Raw genomic sequence first — 18,607 nt, 5'->3', positions numbered from 1 at the left:
TAATTAAAAGGGTTACTCAGGCAGCTGAATGGAATAGTCTGGGAGGGGGTGAGTAGAAGCAGGATGAGGAGCTAAGGCATAGATGAGGCAGGAGATGATGAAGGTAACCATAAAGAATATGTTGAATATCTTTGTATATTATTTAACAGGAAAATGTTACGAAATTATCTGCATACTCATATTCTTTGTCCTCTTTGTTTATTTACTTTACGCAGTTCTGAGATTTATTTACTTATTTATTTATTTTAGGCACAGTTTACAAGGGTCATTTATAATATTCCAGGTGTAGCCAGCATTAGTGGCTATTGAGGGCCCTTCCTTCAGTCCCGTTGATGGGCAAGGTCTGTTTTTTCTCTCAGACTAAAACTTGTTCAGGGGCACAAATAAGAAACTGATTGTACAATGTCATCTTATTTCTGAATAAATTTCCTTTCAATATTGCCATTTTGAAGGACTCTTGTTATAAAGATAATGAATATATATATATGTGTTTATACATTTTTCTTCAGGACCATCTGAATCTGATCATTTTTCTCATAACCTGAGAGGAGTAATCCCACGAAGTTTTGAATATTTGTTTTCCTTGATTGATCGTGAAAAAGAGAAGGTAAAACTTGCTATGAAAATAAAGTGGTTCTATGAAATACCTAGTTTTGAGCAGTTAGCTGCTAGTAATTAGCTCATAACACATGGAGGGTCAGTCCTAAGTGGTACTCTGCAATGTGGATAGCCTGGTGTGGCATGAAAAAAAAAAAACAACCTCTCAGTTCTTAAGAAAAAATGAAGGATTCTGAGTTATTAATTTTCTTTTTTTTTTTTAACGTTTTTTTTTTTTTATTTTAGTTTTGAGACAGAGAGAGACAGAGCATGAACGGGGGAGGGGCAGAGAGAGAGGGAGACACAGAATCGGAAGCAGGCTCCAGGCTCCGAGCCATCAGCCCAGAGCCTGACGCGGGGCTCGAACTCACGGACTGCGAGATCGTGACCTGAGCTGAAGTCAGCCGCTTAACCGACTGAGCCACCCAGGCGCCCCTGAGTTATTAATTTTCTAAAAATTTTTTGTTTCTAAAATTTTTATCATCCATAAACTCAGATTAAAAGACAAAAGAATGTGTGCTTCTTAGGCTCTCAGATTTTGCAAGAGAGAAAGTATAAAGAGAATTTTAACTAAGGAAAACAGATTCATTAAGCCCCATCACCTACTGCTCATAGGCTCACACTTGACTGCAGGTGTCCCTAGTTCCTCAGGATGTCCAGGAGTGCTGGAACCATCCTTGCCTCCTTTGCAGCACCTTCTACCACCTGAGGATCATTTGATGGTTTCATATGCAGTGTGACCCCATCACCCTGGTGATGTGGGCTTCTCTGTTCCATTGACTGCCAAGTTGGGCCTTTCTCATGATTGTGCTTCTTTTGCTTGGTAGATTCCAGGCTTAAGAGCCATTAGTGTTACATGTTCCAGTCTGTGTGTACCAAGGAGACTGACACATAACACTGACTTATTATTACTACCCTGTGCAGAAACTGTTCCTAACAATTGCAGTTAGACACGCACCTTGGGTGCCAGTGACGTAGGTTTAGCGCCATGTGTTTCTGTGGCTAAAAATCCTATAGAGAGGCTTTTGAGACAAATTATTTTCAGTCTTTAAAGAACATAACACTTGCTTCAGGTAAAACTTGATGAGCAAGTCCAGTATGTGACAGATAAAAATGGAATTGTTCTTCTCATCACAAGGAAAAAAATATGTAACTGTGTATGGTGATGGATGTTAACCAGACTTACTGTGGTGATTATTTCTCAATATATATAAATATTGAATCATTATGTTATACACCTGAAACTAATATGGTGTATGTCAGTTTCACCTCAGTTTAAGAAGGTGGAATTGCCCATCTGAACCGCCTAAGTCCCATCTCTTTGTCTTGCTTATGAGTCACCTCTGGAGACCTAGGCCTCCTGGGATCACAGTTTGATGCTGCCTTAAGATGTAATGATGTGTCAAAACTAGTTATCTGGACTTTTACTTGGCTTTTAGGGATCTTGTATCGTGTAAAGGACAACATGGTAGGAAATGCACGCCGTGTGAAGCAAGTGAAAGGGTAGCACTCATGAGAGGGAGGACTCATGCAAAGAACGTATCTCAGTGAGGCTTCTCTTTCCAGGCTGGAGCTGGAAAGAGTTTCCTTTGCAAGTGTTCCTTTATTGAGATCTACAACGAGCAGATCTATGACCTACTGGACTCTGCATCAGCCGGACTGTACTTAAGGGAGCATATCAAGAAGGGAGTCTTCGTTGTTGGTGCAGTGGAACAGGTGGTGACCTCAGCGGCTGAAGCCTATCAGGTACGCTCCCTTCAGCAATTTGATCCTTAGGCAATGTAACGTGTTGTGAAGGCACCTTGATCTCAAAAAAAAAGCAAGAATTGAGCTACTAAAAATAATTTTGTAAAGGCATGACACAGAAGGTTCATGAGGAGAAAAAATAATATGACTGTTTTATATAGCTCTCCCCTGTAGTTAAAATAGAACTTTGAGCCTCTTGGTTTTGCATTATTTAGGTGCCGTTCATTCTGGTCAGGCGCCCTGTAGGCCACCGGGGGACGTTGTTAACGTCTGTATCTCTAGTGATTCTTCCTAGAAGCTGTGCTTTTGAGGAGCTTCTGGGATTGCTACTTTTTAAACCAGCTGGCTGTTCTCTTCCCTTTATTTTCTACCCTTGTTTACTTGTTAGGTGTCAAAAGCCAACCTCTTTTGAGCACTCGCCTCAGGACAAACAAACCTCTTGATGGGAATTTGCAAAATACTCGCATTTTTATGGGGTCTGACCTGGCCAGTTGATTTTAAACAAATTTTTATGTGTAATATTTGATACATGCAAAATACTGGCACATGCATATAAGTTACTAAGCTTAATGTCAAAATGAACTTGGAGGACCTTAGACCATCAAGACCCAGATATCACCAACACTATCCTGTCAACCTATATGCCTCTCCTGCCTCATGTACCTGGCTCCTCCCTAAACATGAGCACTATGCTGAATGTCATGATTGTTTCCTTGTACTTTTAAATCATAAATGTGTGTATTTCTGAAAAGGTTGGTTTTGCCTACTTTGGACTTTTAATAAATTGTGCATATTTAGCCTTCTGTAGCTTTTTAAAATCAATGATGTCTGCGAAATTTATCCACGTTGCATTTCACTTATTTTCACTGCTGTATATAATCCATTGTATGAATATCTGTGTGTGTATAAAAATCATAGTTCGGGGCACCTGAATGGCTCAGTTGGTTAAGTGTCCGGCTTCAGTTCAGGTCATGATCTTGTGGTTCTTGGGTTTGAGCCCCACGTTGGGCTCTGTGCTGACAGCTGGGAGCCTGGAGCCTGCTTCGGGTTCTGTGTCTCCCTCTCTCTCTGCCCCTTGCCTGCTCACACTGTCTTTCTCTGTCTCTCAAAAATGAATAAACGATAAACAAAATTAAAAAAGTTATAGTTCAATAATCTTCCATCACGGGGCACCTGGGTGGCTCAGTCGATTGGGCAGCCGACTTCGGCTTAGGTCATGATCTCGCGGTCCGTGAGTTCGAGCCCCGCGTCGGGCTCTGTGCTGACTGCTCAGAGTCTGGAGCCTGTTTCAGATTCTGTGTCTCCCTCTCTTTGACCCTCCCCTGTTCATGCTCTGTCTCTCCCTGTCTCAAAAATAAATAAAACGTTAAAAAAGAAAAATTAAAAAAAAAAAATCTTCCATCTTCAGCAAGCCTCCTGATTTAAACTTTTTTTTTTTTTTTTTTTTAAGATTCTGTTTGTTTATTCATTACTTTTTGAGAGAGGGAGAGCATGTACAGCGGGAAAGAGGCAGAGGGAGGGGCAGATAGAGACTCTTAAGCAGGCTCTACACCCAGTGCAGAGCCTGACACGGGGCTCAATCTCACGACCCTGATATCATGACTTGAGCCAAAATCAAGAGTCGGACGTTTAACCGACTGAAGCCACCCAGGTGCCCCATGATTCAAACATTTTACACTGTGACTCTTATAGTAAGAAATAGGTTTTACATGTGACCCAGTGTGTGTGTGTTTGTGTGTGTACATATATATATATACCCCCCAAAATTTTGATTGTAATTGCATTGCAGTTATAGACCAGTTTGGAGGGATTGGCATCTTTACAATATTGAGTCCATACATGAACATGATATATCTCTTCATTTATTTAGGTCTTTAATGTCTTGCAATATAATATTTTTCACCTAAAAAATAATTATGTAAGCTAATTATTAACTTTTTTCCAATATACCTTATATTTTTTTGTTGCTCTTATAGAAGGTAATCTGTTTTTTAAATTGCACTTTATAAGGCACCTGGGTGGCTCAGTCAGTTAAGCATTCGACTCTTGATCTCTGTTCAGATCTTGATCTCAGGATCGTGAGTTCAAGCCTTGCATTGGACTCCATGCTGGGAGTAAAGCCTACTTTTAAAAAAAAATTGCATTTTGCTTCATGTGTATAGAAATGCAGTTAATTTTTATAGAACGCTTTTATAATCCACCTTGCTGCCTTACAGAGATGAAGAGTGTGTGTTAAATTTGTTAGGTGCTTTTCCTGCTTCTATTGAGATGATCTTGTTAACATTTGCTAACATTTAACATGTTAACATGATAGAATATTGGATTACATTTGTTAGTATTTTGTGTAGGATTTTCCCTCAGTGTTAAAGATTGAGATCAACCTGTGATTTTCCATTTTCCTAACTTTTTTTCGTTTGTTTTATTATCACCTTTGTCTTTTTTTGGAAGTTTGTATGATTGGAAAGACTTGTTCATAAAAATCATTTGTTTCCCAAAATCATCTGGGCCTTATGTTCTGAGAGAAGATTTTTAGCTACCAATGAAAATTCTGTAATAGAGCTTTTCAGTTTTACCTCTTCTTGGGTCAGAAGTTCAGGGACGCTTTTTATTCCTAGAAAATTTCAGTCTCCTCTCAGTTTTTAAATATATTGACAAAAAGTTTTTTTCCAGTATTCTCATCTTTAAAATCTTTGCTGTAACTACAATTTTGTTTTCTTTTTTTAAAAGTTTTTTAAAATGTTTATTTATTTATTTTGAGAGAGAGAAAGAGAGCACAAGCAGGGGAGGGGCAGAGAGGGAAAGAGAGAATCCCAAGCAGTCTCCACGCTCCCAGCCCAGAGCCTGATGTGGGGCTCAAACTTACAAACCATGAGATCACGACCTGAGCAGAAACCAAGAGTTGGATGCATAAGTGATTGAGCCACCCAGGTGCCCCCTATTTTGTTTTCTTTTTGCATAGTTGATTTTGCTTATATGGCTTGCGTTTTTTTCTTTCTCATCCTGCTTTTGTTCCAACTTCTTAAGCTGGATGCTTAGCTTATCTGGCCTTTCTTTTGTGATGTAAGTATTTAATGCTCTAAGTTTACTCTCTATTGCTTAAATTTCACACAAGTTTTAATATCTTTTTTTTCTGAGAGAGAAAGCGCATGCGCATGCGATCTGGGGAGACGGATAGGGATAGAGGCAGAGAGAGGGAGAGAGAGAGAGAGAGAGAGAGAGAGAGAGAGAGAGAGAGAGAGAGAAAATACCAAGCAGGCCCCATGCCCAGCACGGAGCCAACATGGGGTTTGGTCTCACGAACTGTGAGATCACAACTTGAGCTGAAATCAAGAGTTGGATGCTTAACCGACTGAGCCACCCAGGTGCCCGTCAGATCACATTTCTCAGTGATTCATGGGTCAAAATGAAATTATAATGGAACAATTCTTAGATCCACAGGACAATTAAGATATTAAAATTTGGTACACCTGGGTGGCTTAGTTAAGCATCCCATTCTTTGTTTTTTTTTTAACATTTTCATAACATTTAATAGAAACTGTATACAATAATTTTTTTTATTGTATCTCACATAAGATAGCCACTACAGAAATTTACATAGGTTAGAAGCAAGATGGATGGTTAAGGAGGGCCCAGTCCTGTGGGGTATGCTCAGAGGTTATAGGTCAGAGTTCATTGGGGGAGAGAGGGAGGTTCAGATTACCCAGTCAGGTGAGAGGTGAAGAAAGGCTAAAACACAGGCCATTAGATAGAGATAATCAAACACTGGGTTTCATCAGTATCCCAAGGGTACACATCTCCTACCCAAACACCTATGTGGATTTGTTCCAAGACTTGGGAATTCCCATTACAAAGATGTCTCTCCCCTCAGACATGGTCCCAAATACTCTCAATCCCAGCAGCTCTGACAGGAATCACCTATCTCTCTTCCTTAAGCATCTGATTCTTGATTTTGGCTCATGTCATGATCTCACAGTTCATGGGATCAAGCCCCACGTTGGGCTCTGTGCTGACAGGGTGAGCCTGCTTGGAATGTGCTTTCTCTCCCTGTCTGTCAAAATAAGTAAACTTAAAAGAAATGTGATTTGAAATTCCAAATTTATGATAATTTAAAATTTATTTCTCATGTTAATTCTTAATTGCAATGTGATCAGAGAAGGTAGTCTTCTGTGATGCTTGGTCTTTGAGATTTATTGAGAAACGACTTATGAATTAATACAGTGGACAATTTTATAAATGTATTCATGAGAAGAATATCCTTGAATACAAGGATTTATACTGTATTTTTACTCAGATTTTTTTCTGTATAATCTGTCAGTACTTGAAGGAGATGTATTAATCTCCAGCTAAGGTGTTGGTTGTAATGATTTCATCTTGATGTTTTTATCTCATATATATATATACATAAAGAGACTGTTTTATTAGATGCATATGTAAGCAGTAGAGTTAGTATAACTTCCTTTTATTTAAATCTATATTTTTTTGACCCTGTATCCCTATATTTTCATATTAACACTTTTAATATCTCTTTTGTCTGATATTCAGGTACCTCTCATTGTTTTGATTAGAATTTTCTTGGTATAGGGGCACCGGGGTGGCTCAGTTGGTTAAGTGGCCAACCTCAGCTCGGGTCATGATCTCACGGATTGTGGGTTTGAGCCTGTGTCGGGCTCTGTGCTGACAGCTCAGAGTCTGGAGCCTGCTTCAGATTCTGTGTCTCCCTCTCTCTGTCTCTCCCCTGCTTCTGCTCTGTCTCTGTCTCTCAAAAGTGGAAAAACAATAAAAAAAAAAAAAAAAAGAATTTGCCTGGTATATGTTTTGCCATCAATCTCTCTGTGTTAATGATTTAGGTGTTTCTTGTAAACCACATAACTGTATTTTCCTTTTTAAAAAAAATCATTCTTTTTTCTCTTGATCATTTTAAGTTTATCCATTTATATATATTTATTTTTGAGAGAGAGAAAGAGCAAGCAAGCGCGCAGGAGGGGCAGATAGGGAGGGAGACACAGAATCTGAAGCAGGCTCCGGGCTCTGAGCGGTTAGCACAGAGCCTGACATGGGGCTCGAACTCACTAACCATGAGATCATTGACCTGAGCCGAAGTTGGATGCTTAACTGACTGAGCCACCCAGGTGGCCCCCAGTTTATCCATTTACTTTTGAGAACATGCCCACAAGCAGGGGAGAGGCAAAGAGAGGGAGAGAGAATCCCAAGCAGGCTCTGCACTGTTAGCATCTAGCCCGATGTGGGGCTCGAACCCATGAACCACAAGATCCTGACCTGAGCCAAAACCAAGAATCAGATGCTGCAGTTTTGAAGAGCATTTTAGGTGCCCCCAGGTGCCCCAAGACTGCAGTTTTGAAGAGCATTTTAGGTTCACAGCAAAAGTAAGGGGAAGGTAGAGTGATTTCCCATATACCCTTCTGTCCCCACAAATGCATAGTAACCTCCCCTATTATAAACATTCCTCACCAGAGTGGTACATTTTTTACATTTGATAAACCTATATCGACATGATCATCATCACCCAAAGCCTATGATTTACATTAGAGTTCACCCTTAGTATTGTATATTCTATGAGTTGCCTTTTTATTTTTGATCCATTATGTAGCACTCTTTGCTGAAAACAATTTTTTTTCCCGTTGAATTGCCTTTGCACCTTTGATGAAAATCAGTGATTTATATGTGTATGGATTTATACCTGTATTGTTTAATTGATTTAGGTATCTCTTCTTGCCAGTATAAAACTTTCTTGATCCTGGTAGCTTCTTATTGCTGAATAGTTAAGTCTTGAAATCAAGTAGAGTAAATCTTCCAGCTTTTTTTTTTTTTTTAAACAATTATTTTGGTTATTCTTGGTCCTTTGCAATTTCATACCTATAGAATTGACTTGTCAGTTTGTGCACAAAACGCTGCTAGGATTTTGAGTGGGATTGTGTTGGATCTGTTGATTACATTTGGGAGAAGTAACCTCTTGACACTATTAAGTCTTCCAGTCCATGAACATTCACCAAGTAGTTTTTGGTTTTGTTTTTGATTTTTGTTTGCATTTGGCTTTTATATAAGGATTTATTTACTAAAAAAATTTTTTTTAAATTTAATCTCTACACCCAATGTGTGGCTTGAACCCATGACCCGAAGATCAAAACTTGCACGCTCTTCTGACTAAACCAGCCAGTTGTCCGTTATATGAGGATTTAAAGAAACACAGTTGTGTTTGCTTTTTCTCCATATGTTGCACAAATGATAGTATATTGTGCTGCCTTTGTACCTTGCTTGTTTAAGACAATAGTATTTTAGAATTTGTCCCATGTTTGAGGGTCTGTGTCTCTCTCTTTCTAGCTGTATGAAGAATGTATTATGACTTACCTAATATTTAATATACACTATTTAGTGTTATGAAAAATAAGCATAAAGTACTATCCAAAAAATGTAAAAGAAACCAATAGCTTCAATTTTGTGCTTTGCCTGGTTAATAGGATTCTAATAGCTCCATTTATTGAGTGTATGTGCCAAGCACTGTGCTCACTTCTTTTGTGTCTGTTATTTCGTTTAAATTTTTTAATCTACATTTTGATGTAAGATGCTAATTCGCCCATTTTATCCTATACATATTATTTCCATGCTACTCAAAAACGTAGCTCTCAGACTGTTAGCATTGCCTGGGTTGCTTGTTACAAATGCAGAATGTCAGGCCTTGCCTTCACACCTACTGATCAGAATGTGAATTTTATCAAGATCCCAAGGTGATTAGTGTGCACATTCATTTCCGTTGGTGATGTTCTGCCTTGTCGGGTAGGTGCCCATGTTCCCATTTTACAAATACAGGACTAAGCCTTGAAGAGGTTCAGCTGGCCCAGACCTTACACCTAGTAAATAGTGGAACCAGGGCTTGACTTCATGTCTATCTGATTCCAAAGCCTGCAGTTTGGACTTTCATGCATCCTCTTTGCCTTTAGGGATCAGGGAGGTCTTTATAGACCAAAAGAGCCGACAAAATGTTGGTCTTGAAGGTAATTTTGAGATTTATTTTGTCTAACTTTCTCATTATCTAGGCAAAAGGGTTGAGAGAGATTTTATGATTTGCACTAAGTTAATACAAATCGAGAACAGCAAAACTAGTTCTGGATCCTCAGCCTGCTGATTTCCTATTTGTTCTCTTTCCGTAACATGGAGAGGGAACCAGAAAGGGGAGAGTAACTTGAGTGTGTTCCTCAATGGACCAATATTTCTTCTCGTTGTCCTTTACAAAATTTCATACTGAGGATAGTGGCTGTTGTGTCACTTGGAAGTTGTGACAATGTATTTCCCTGTTCCCTAGGTGCTGTCTGGAGGGTGGAGAAACAGACGTGTGGCATCAACATCAATGAACAGAGAATCTTCTCGGTCTCATGCAGTGTTTACAATTACAATAGAGTCAATGGAGAAAAGCAATGAGACTGTGAATATACGGACCTCTCTACTCAATCTGGTGGACTTAGCAGGATCTGAAAGGCAAAAAGACACCCATGCAGAAGGGATGAGGTTGAAGGTAAGAATGGAATTCTGGTCTTCAACTCAACTTGTGTGTGAATTAATTACTAAAAGTCAATACCAAGGTAAGTGTGTGAAGGTTACAAAGGAATGAGATATTGCTCTCATTCTCAAGGTGCAGAAATTTTTGTTGTGGTGTAGGGACATTAAACATACGTAGGATAAGACAAGTCTGTAGCCAGAGCATCTGAATTCATACCAGAAGGGATGCTAGTACAAATATCAGCTGGGGTCAGAGGAAGAAGGGACTGGACCGCTTGAGGGAAGTATGGAAAAGAAGTAGTTCTTGAGTGGATTCTCCAAGGGGGCAGGATTTGGACTGGGAGAGAGGAACAGGGAATACATGCCCAGCTGGGGCACATCTCAAGGGTGATTGTGGATGCAGAGTGAGTATGGCATTCAGCACTTCAGCATGGATCAGTGAACGGGTTGGTTTTGAGGTGCAAGCAGACCCAGGCCACTGAGGGCCAGGAGTGCCAGGCCAGGTTTGTGCTCAACTCTCCAAACATTGGGAAACACTGAAAAGTTTTGAGCGATTTCAAAAGCCTGTTTATTTATTTATTTTTATTATAATTATTTTTTTTAAATTTTTTTTAACATTTATTTATTTTTGAGACAGAGAGAGACAGAGCATGAACGGGGGAGGGAGGGTCAGAGAGAGAGGGAGACACAGAATCCGAAACAGGCTCCAGGCTCTGAGCGGTCAGCACAGAGCCCGATGCGGGGCTTAAACTCACGGACCGCGAGATCACGACCTGAGCTGAAGTCGGACGCTTAACCGACTGAGCCACCCAGGCGCCCCTCAAAAGCCTGTTTAATAAAAGGTGTGCCATCTGGCTCACCACTGCCAGGTTCACACAGGGAGAGCCTAGAGAGCAAGGAGGGCAGCTGTGCTGGCTAATATTTCAGGGGGAGGGCAAGGACCTCGTCCTAGGCTAAGGGATTGGCAGTGGGACCTCAGGTTTTCTGAATATGTATTGCTGATGTGTATACATGTATTGTGATCTGCATTGTCAGTAAAACGTGTGGATTGTCAGTAAAACGTGTGGATACTATAGTTGAGGGTGTATGATGGCCAGTTGGAAATGGTGGAAGACAGTCTACTTTTTTTTTAAATTTTTATTTATTTTGAGAGAGAGCATGGATGCAAGAAAAAGAGAGAATCCTAAGCACGCTCCATGCTGTCAGTGTAGAGCCCTGTGTGGGGCTCGAACTCACGAACTGCGAGATCATGACCTGAACTAAAATCAAGAGTTGGACACTTAACCAACTGAGCCACGAAGGTGCCCCAACAGTCTATCTTTTGCATTAAAAGTAAAGATAGGAGTCTCCTGAACTGTCGGGCAGTTTCAGGAGATCTTAGGCTCATATTTCCATTGAGACATGAAGCAAAGAGAAAGCATATGTTTATAATAGGACACATGCTGGGCATGTTTCAAGTGTTTTGTGTATATTAACTTATTTAGCCTTTGCAGCATCTTTGGGAAGTGGTCCCTTCTGTTATCTGTTATCCCTTCTATTTTAGAGAAACGGAAGAGAAATTGTCCAGGGGCACACAGCTAGTAGTGGATCTGCAGAAGGAGTCCAGCTCCACAGACAGTGCTGTCAGCACCTTCCTGATTTACTGACTGCTGAAACAGACAGTGTGGCGTGTGAACTCAGCACATCTTGCTTGATAATTTGTACTCTTTCTCTCTTTTTTCTGTACTCCCACCGCTGCGGACCCAGTTATTAAAGTATACTAAATACAGTGAGAATCTAGTGTAACATATTTTTTTTCTCCCCAAACCACTTTTTAAAGAGGTTTAATACCTTACAGACTTAGACTGAATATTCTCTTGGTATAAGTTCATCAGTGACTTTGTGGGACATGGAGTGGGCTATTATCACACCATTTTAATGTAGCAAACATTTTAAAATTCTATATTGAAAAAAATTTTTTAATGTTTATTTTTGAGAGAGAGAGAGCGCGTACGTGCACCCACATACGCACGCATGCACGCGTGCGCGCTCGAGTTGGGGAGGGGCAGAGAGATGGAGACACAGAATCTGAAGCAGGCTCCAGGCTCTGAGCTGTCAGCACACCGCCCCAAAGCGGGGCTCGAACTCAGGAACTGCGAGATCATGACCTGAGCCGAAGCCAGACGCATAACCAACTGAGCCACCTAGGCACCCCTAAAATTTTATATTTTTGAAGTTAATTTATTTTGCAAGAGAGAGCATGTGCAAGCAAGAGAGGAAAAGAGAGAGAGGGAGATAGAGACTCCCAAGCAGGCTCTGTGCTTTCAGGACAGAGCCCAATGCAGGATTTGATCTCGTGAACCATGAGACCATGGCCTGAGCCAAAATCAAGAATTGGATGCTTAACCAACTGAGCCACCCAGGTGCCCCAGTAGCAAACATTTTAACGCAAAAGAATTGAAAAATATGCCTATTAATACACTACTCCAACTTTTTGTTCTGTTCCTTCCAGATTTTCATCCCTACCTATAGGTCAAATTAAAACATTACAATCACGAGGTGACATATTTTTTTTCCTTCACATATAATTTCTGTATTTGTCTTTAAACACTAAAATTGCAATGTGTGTCAAATAGGAAAAGGGGATAGTTGAGCACATCTTTTTGCTGTAAAATCAGTTATCCTTAATATCATTGTCAACGACTTGACTTTCCATTCAAAATGCACTGCTAGCCATATTTTAATTCAAAATGCCAGTGCACCTAACTTTTTGTTCTTTTTCCCTTTAGGAGGCAGGTAACATAAACCGATCGTTGAGCTGCCTGGGCCAAGTGATCACTGCGCTTGTCGATGTGGGTAATGGAAAACAAAGGCATGTTTGCTACAGAGACTCCAAACTTACCTTTCTACTTCGGGTAAAGTAGATCATTGGCCTCCTGGACCCCTTTTCTGGTTACTCTCACTATGGTTGATAGGTAATCTCTCAGCCTTAGTGGTAAGAATATCTATTTTCTTTGCTTAAAAAAATCTGTGGTTTCTCTCCTGAAAATGTGTACCATTCATATCATTAAACAGGATTCCCTTGGAGGCAATGCCAGAACAGCCATAATTGCAAATGTTCATCCTGGATCCAGGTGTTTTGGGGAAACCCTGTCAACGCTTAATTTTGCTCAGAGAGCCAAGCTGATTAAAAATAAGGTAGGGGCACTCTGGAAAACAGTGTGGAGATTCCTCAAAAAATTAAAAATAGACCTACCCTATGACCCAGCAGTAGCACTGCTAGGAATTTACCCAGGGATACAGGAGTACTGATGCATAGGGGCACTTGGACCCCAATGTTTATAGCAGCACTCTCAACAATAGCCAAATTATGGAAAGAGCCTAAATGTCCATCAACTGATGAATGGATAAAGAAATTGTGGTTTATATACGCAATGGAGTATTACGTGGCAATGAGAAAGAATGAAATATGGCCCTTTGTAGCAACATGGATGGAACTGGAGAGTGTTACGCTAAGTGAAATAAGCCATACAGAGAAAGACAGATACCATATGTTTTCACTCTTAGGTGGATCCTGAGAAACTTAACAGAAACCCATGGGGGAGGGGAAGGGAAAAGAAAAAAAAAAGGAGGTTATAGTGGGAGAGAGCCAAAGCATAAGAGACTGTTAAAAACTGAGAACAAACTGAGGGTTGGTGGGGGGTGGGAGGGAGGGGGGGGTGGGTGATGGGCACCTTTTGGGATGAGCACTGGGTGTTGTATGGAAAGCAATTTGACAATAAACTTCATATATTGGAAAAAAAAATAATAAGGTAGGGGCACCTGGGTGGCTCAGTTGGTTGGGTGTCCAATTCTTGATTTCAGCTCAGGTCATGATCTCACGGTTTGTGAGGTTGAGATTCTTGGGATTCTCTCTCTCTCTCTCTCTCTCTCTCTCTCTCTCTCTCTCTCTCTCTTTCCCCCTCTCTCCCCCCCCTCTCTGTTTCTGTTCCTCCCCTGCTCACTCTCTCTCTCTCTAAATAAATAACCATTAAGAAAATAAGGTAAAATACTGAGTACCATAAATTGGAAAAATACTTAAGCTAGTAGCATCTCACTTTTGTGATTGCCCTAATATTAACACTAGTTTCTATTTATTTCTCTGTGAAAGTTTATCTCTAAGCAAGACTTCTTTTTTTGTTTGTTTTAAATTTGTATTTAAATTCTAGTTAGTGTATTTATACACTATGTAACTAAAATGTATATATTTTATAATATAAAATATACATTATATAGTATATATAGAGAGAGAATGTAATATTGGTTTCAGGAGTACAATTTAGTGATTCATCACTTACATACAACACCCAGTGCTCATCACAATAAGTACCCTCCTTAATACCCATCACCCATCTAGCCAAACCCCCACCCACTTCCCTCTATCAACCCTCCGTTTGTTCTGTATAGTTAAGAGTCTCTTTGGTTTGCTTCCCCCCTCTCTTTTTTTCCTTCCCCTAAGTTCATCTGTTTTTGTTTCTTAAATTCCACATATGAGTGAAATCGTATTGTATTTGTCTTTCTCTGACTTCTTTTACTTAGCATAATATGCTCTCGCTCCATCCACATTGGTGCAAATGGCAAGATTTCATTCTTTTTGATGGCTGAGTAATATTGCATTGTATATATACACCGCATCTTCTTTTTCCATTCATCAGTCAATGGACATTTGGGCTCTTTCCATAATTTGGCTATTGATTCTAAGCAAGATTTCTATTTCATCTTTCCTAGCCTTTTGTATTGCTCATGTAGGTTGAGATCTAGATTAGGTCTTATGGTTAGTATTAATTTACTTGTGTTTTCCTAAACAAAGGCAAAGTTTTTCCTTTGCAGTTGGGTTGGAGACTAAATTTATTTACCTAAACCAATGCAATCAGAGGTGTGTGTACGCGTGTGTGGTTTTGCTATGAAAATAGTTTGATGATATTGGCAAGCTTTGTCTTTTAAGTTGTCTATACCTGCAAGGATTCCCCATTTTTCTTATATGTAAGAAGCTTCCTTGATATTTGTGTACACCAGTGGTCGGAAAAGTTTTTCTGTAAAGGTAAATATTTTAGACTTCTTTGGCTGGATAGTCCGTATCCCAGCTACTTAGCTCTGCCTTGTTAGTGAGAAAGCAGCCACAGGCAGTATGTAAACATAAGGGCATGGCTGTGATCCAGTGCAGCTTCACTTATAAAAACAGGCAGCAGACTGTGTTTGGCCCACGAGCAAGTAGTGCTTTGCCACCCTCTGGTGCAGACTGTTAAAACACCAAGGATTCCCCACTCCTTCTGGAAACGTTAGAGACCCCTTTGGCTCTAGACAAAAGAATCATAGTATCATGAATTGGCAGATTAATTTCCTCTTTCTTTTAAAGGAGAAGTTGGTCCTTTCTACCCCCCAAGTAGACTCTCTGATCATCTTACCATGTAAGAGTGAAAAGGTCCATGTTACCTCTTCTCCTGGGTAAACCAGAAGACTATAAATCTAGTTACTCATTCATTTTATTGGATTATGACCCTGTGTGGGGTATTTGTAATATGAGGAGGAAAAATCATTAGAGCTTCCTGACCCTATCTCTTTGAACTTAATAGAAGCTTTTAGAGAGGGGAGAGCTGCAGGGATAATTAGGGTTATGATGTCACTGATGTGACAGTGATGTCAGAATATGCAGGAGTGCCTTATAATGAGGCTGGCCATTAGCATCAGAAACAACTAGAAATGACCTCTGAATACATCAAACAATAAAACCAGGAGACTTATGCTAGTCATTATCAATGGTAAGTCCCCTTCTGCAGCCTCCCGGTGGAAAGTGGCTAGGATATCTGGGACTTGTTTAAGGATGTGCTATTTAGATCCTTCCCAATGGGCAAACCTGGCTTGAGACAAGTACACGGGGACCTTGGGACTGTCAGTTTTTTTTCCCTCTCTAGGATATTGGGTATTTCACAATTGGGTCCCTTTGATCTGGTTGGTAGCCAACTGTTGGCTCTTACTATCACCCTGTGGGTTTTATGAGCCTTTTGAACCTCTTAGAAGATGTCTCAAAGAATAATTTCTTTAAGGTAATTTCTCAAGAGACGTTTCTTTAAAATAACATTTAGCGTGGTAGTAAAACAGAAATGGAGCTGTCCGACCAACTCCTCCCTCCAGGAGGGCTATTAGGAAATATAGGGTGGGTTCCTTTGGAGAGAGTGGTTTCTGCCAGGCTGATGGAGCTCAAGCCACCTCTGCAGTTCATCACATCCTTACTGTGCGCCAGGACAGAGGGGAGGGGATAGTCCTTCCTGAGGGGAAGAGGAGTTTGCTACTTTCCATGGGGGTGGGATTGTCCCAGGAAGCAGGCAGTGTTAGGTAAACATACCCAGATCCCGGGGTGACCCAACTCAACAGGGTAGTATACCTAAGGGGGAGCATATGAGAGGGGTGGTGAGGGGGAGAGCCCCAGCCCGAAGGTACAAGGCACAGGGAGAGGAAGCCTCCTCCCCACTCCAGCACCCTGTGATCCTAGTGGCCTTGTGACTGTCGAAGCACAGTTTTGTTTGGTGTTTGTCACTCCAGATCCTACAAACAAACATGAACACAAGACTGGATGACGCAAAAGTATTCCTTTAACACTTTTTAAAAAAATTCTTGGACAGGCAGTAGTAAATGAAGACACCCAAGGAAATGTGAGCCAGCTCCAAGCTGAAGTGAAGAGGCTCAAAGAACAGCTGGCCCAGCTTACTTCAGGGCAGTTACTACCAGAGAGCTTTCTGACCAAAGGTAAGATGAACACAGTGTCCTTTATTCCGGGGAAGACCGTGTGCGGATATTAGTGGGAGAACCCTGTGATGACAGGCACAATACAATAAAGCTACCCAAACTTTTGAACAAGTCTGTTTGACTTACATAGGAACACGAGACAGGCATGTCTCGGAGATACTGCAGGTTTGGTCCCGGACCATTGCGATTAATTAGCAAATACTGCAACAGTGCTTGTCAAATAAATTTTTTGGTTTCCCAGTGCCGGGGAAAAGTTCTGTTTACGCTACTCTGTAGTCTATTAAGTATGCAGTAGCGTTACGTCTAAAAACACAATGTACATACTTGATTAAAAAATGCTTTATTGCTAAAAAATGCTAACCATCATCTGAGCTTTCAGCGAATTGTGATGGTGGAGAGCCTTTTTTTTTTTTTTTTTGCCGGTGGAGGGTCTTGCCTCCATGTTGACAGCTGTTGACTGATCAGGATGGTGGTCGCTGGAGGTTGAGGTGGCTGTGGCATTTACTTAAAAAGAAGACAGTAGTGAAGTTTGTTGTATCTATTGGCTCTTCCATTCATGAATGATTTCTCTGTATCGTGCCATGCCGTTTGATGGCATGTTCTACCCACAGTAGAACTCCTTTCAAAATCAGAGTCAGTCCTCTCAAACCCTGCTGCTCTTTTTGTCAATGAAGTTTATGTGATACTCCAAATCCTTTGTTGCCATTTCACCGATCTCCACAGCATCTTCACCAGGAGTAGGTTCCTGCTCAAGAAACTACGTTCTTTGCTCGTCCGTTAGAAGCAACTCCTCCTTGTGGGGACGGGGTGGCTCAGTCGGTTAAGCGTCTGACTCTTCATTTCAGCTCTGGTCACAATCTAGCGGCTTCACGGGTCCGAGCCCTGCATCCGGGCTCTGCGCTGGCAGTGCAGGGCCTGCTTTGGATTCTCTCTCTCTCCCTCTTTCTCTGCCCATACCCCACTCACGCTGTCTCTAACTAACTAACTAACTAAATAAATAAATAAATAAATAAACTTAAAAAAAAAAAAAAGAACCAACTCCTCTTCCATTCACATTTTATCATGACATTGCAGCACTGTGGTCCATCTTCAGGCTCCACTTATGGTTCTAGTTCTCTTGCTGTTCCCACCACACCTGCAGTTACTGCCTCCAGTGAAGTCTTGAACCCTCAAAGACATCCATGAGGGCTGGAATCCACTTCTTCCAAACTTCTGATCATGTTGGTATTTTTACCTCTTCACATCAGTCAGGATTGTTCTTAATGGCATCTAGGATGGAGAATCCTTTCCATTCCAGAAGATTTTCAGTTGACTTTGCCCAGATACATTAGAGGAATCAGTATCAGTAACAGCTATATCCTTAGAAATGTATTTCTTAAATAGTAAGACTTAAAAGTCAGAATGACTCCTTGATCTGTGGACTGCAGAATGGGTGTTGCGTTAGCATGAAAACAGCATTTCATCTCATTATACATCTTCCATCAGAGCTCTTGGGTGACCAGGTGCATCGTCAATGAGCAGTAATATTTTGAAATGAATCTTTTTCTCCCTTCCCTTCCCTTCCTTCCCTCCCCTTCCCTCCATGCTTAGCACAGAGCCCAACATAAGGCTCCATCCCAGGACTCTGGGATCATGACCTGAGCCGAAATCAAGAGTTAGACGCTCAACTGGCTTAGCCATCCTGAAAGGAATCTTTTTCTGAGCACTGTGGCTCGACAGTGGCCTTAAAATATTCAGTAAGCCATGTCAAACAGATGTGCTGTCATCCAGGCTGTGCTGTTTTGTTTACAGAGCACAGGCCCAGTAGATTTAGCATAATTCTTTTTTGTTGTTGAGTAGAAGTTGATTTTTTTTTTTTTAGCCTAACTCTTTTTTCTTTTTAAGTTTATTTATTTATCTTAGAGAGAGAGAGAGAGTGTGTAAGACAGGGGCAGAGAGAGAGAATCCCAAGCAGGCTTGCACTGTTAGCACAGAGCTTGATGCAGGGCTC

At 40.8% G+C, this 18,607-nt stretch overlaps 1 protein-coding gene across 5 annotated transcripts in view; it reads left to right on the top strand.

Annotated features, from left to right (window-relative positions):
- Positions 1-18,607, top strand: part of KIF15 (kinesin family member 15) — a 77,390-nt gene that overhangs the window by 18,546 nt on the left and 40,237 nt on the right. For all 5 annotated transcript variants that reach the window (XR_008297178.1, XR_003413732.2, XM_027038500.2 and 2 more), the window contains exons 6-11: positions 510-607; positions 2,164-2,343; positions 9,662-9,871; positions 12,624-12,749; positions 12,910-13,032; positions 16,494-16,617. Coding sequence is in view for 3 of the 5 variants with exons in the window: in XM_027038500.2 (XP_026894301.1) it covers positions 510-607; positions 2,164-2,343; positions 9,662-9,871; positions 12,624-12,749; positions 12,910-13,032; positions 16,494-16,617 (861 nt within the window). In the remaining 2 variants the exon portion in view is untranslated. The remainder of the gene's footprint in view (positions 1-509; positions 608-2,163; positions 2,344-9,661; positions 9,872-12,623; positions 12,750-12,909; positions 13,033-16,493; positions 16,618-18,607) is intronic.

The sequence above is a fragment of the Acinonyx jubatus genome, chromosome A2 (genome assembly GCF_027475565.1).
Source record: "Acinonyx jubatus isolate Ajub_Pintada_27869175 chromosome A2, VMU_Ajub_asm_v1.0, whole genome shotgun sequence".
In the NCBI taxonomy this organism is placed as follows: Eukaryota; Metazoa; Chordata; class Mammalia; order Carnivora; family Felidae; genus Acinonyx; species Acinonyx jubatus.
The sequence above is the reverse complement of the archived record's forward strand: the minus strand, read 5'-3'. Positions and strand labels throughout refer to the sequence as shown.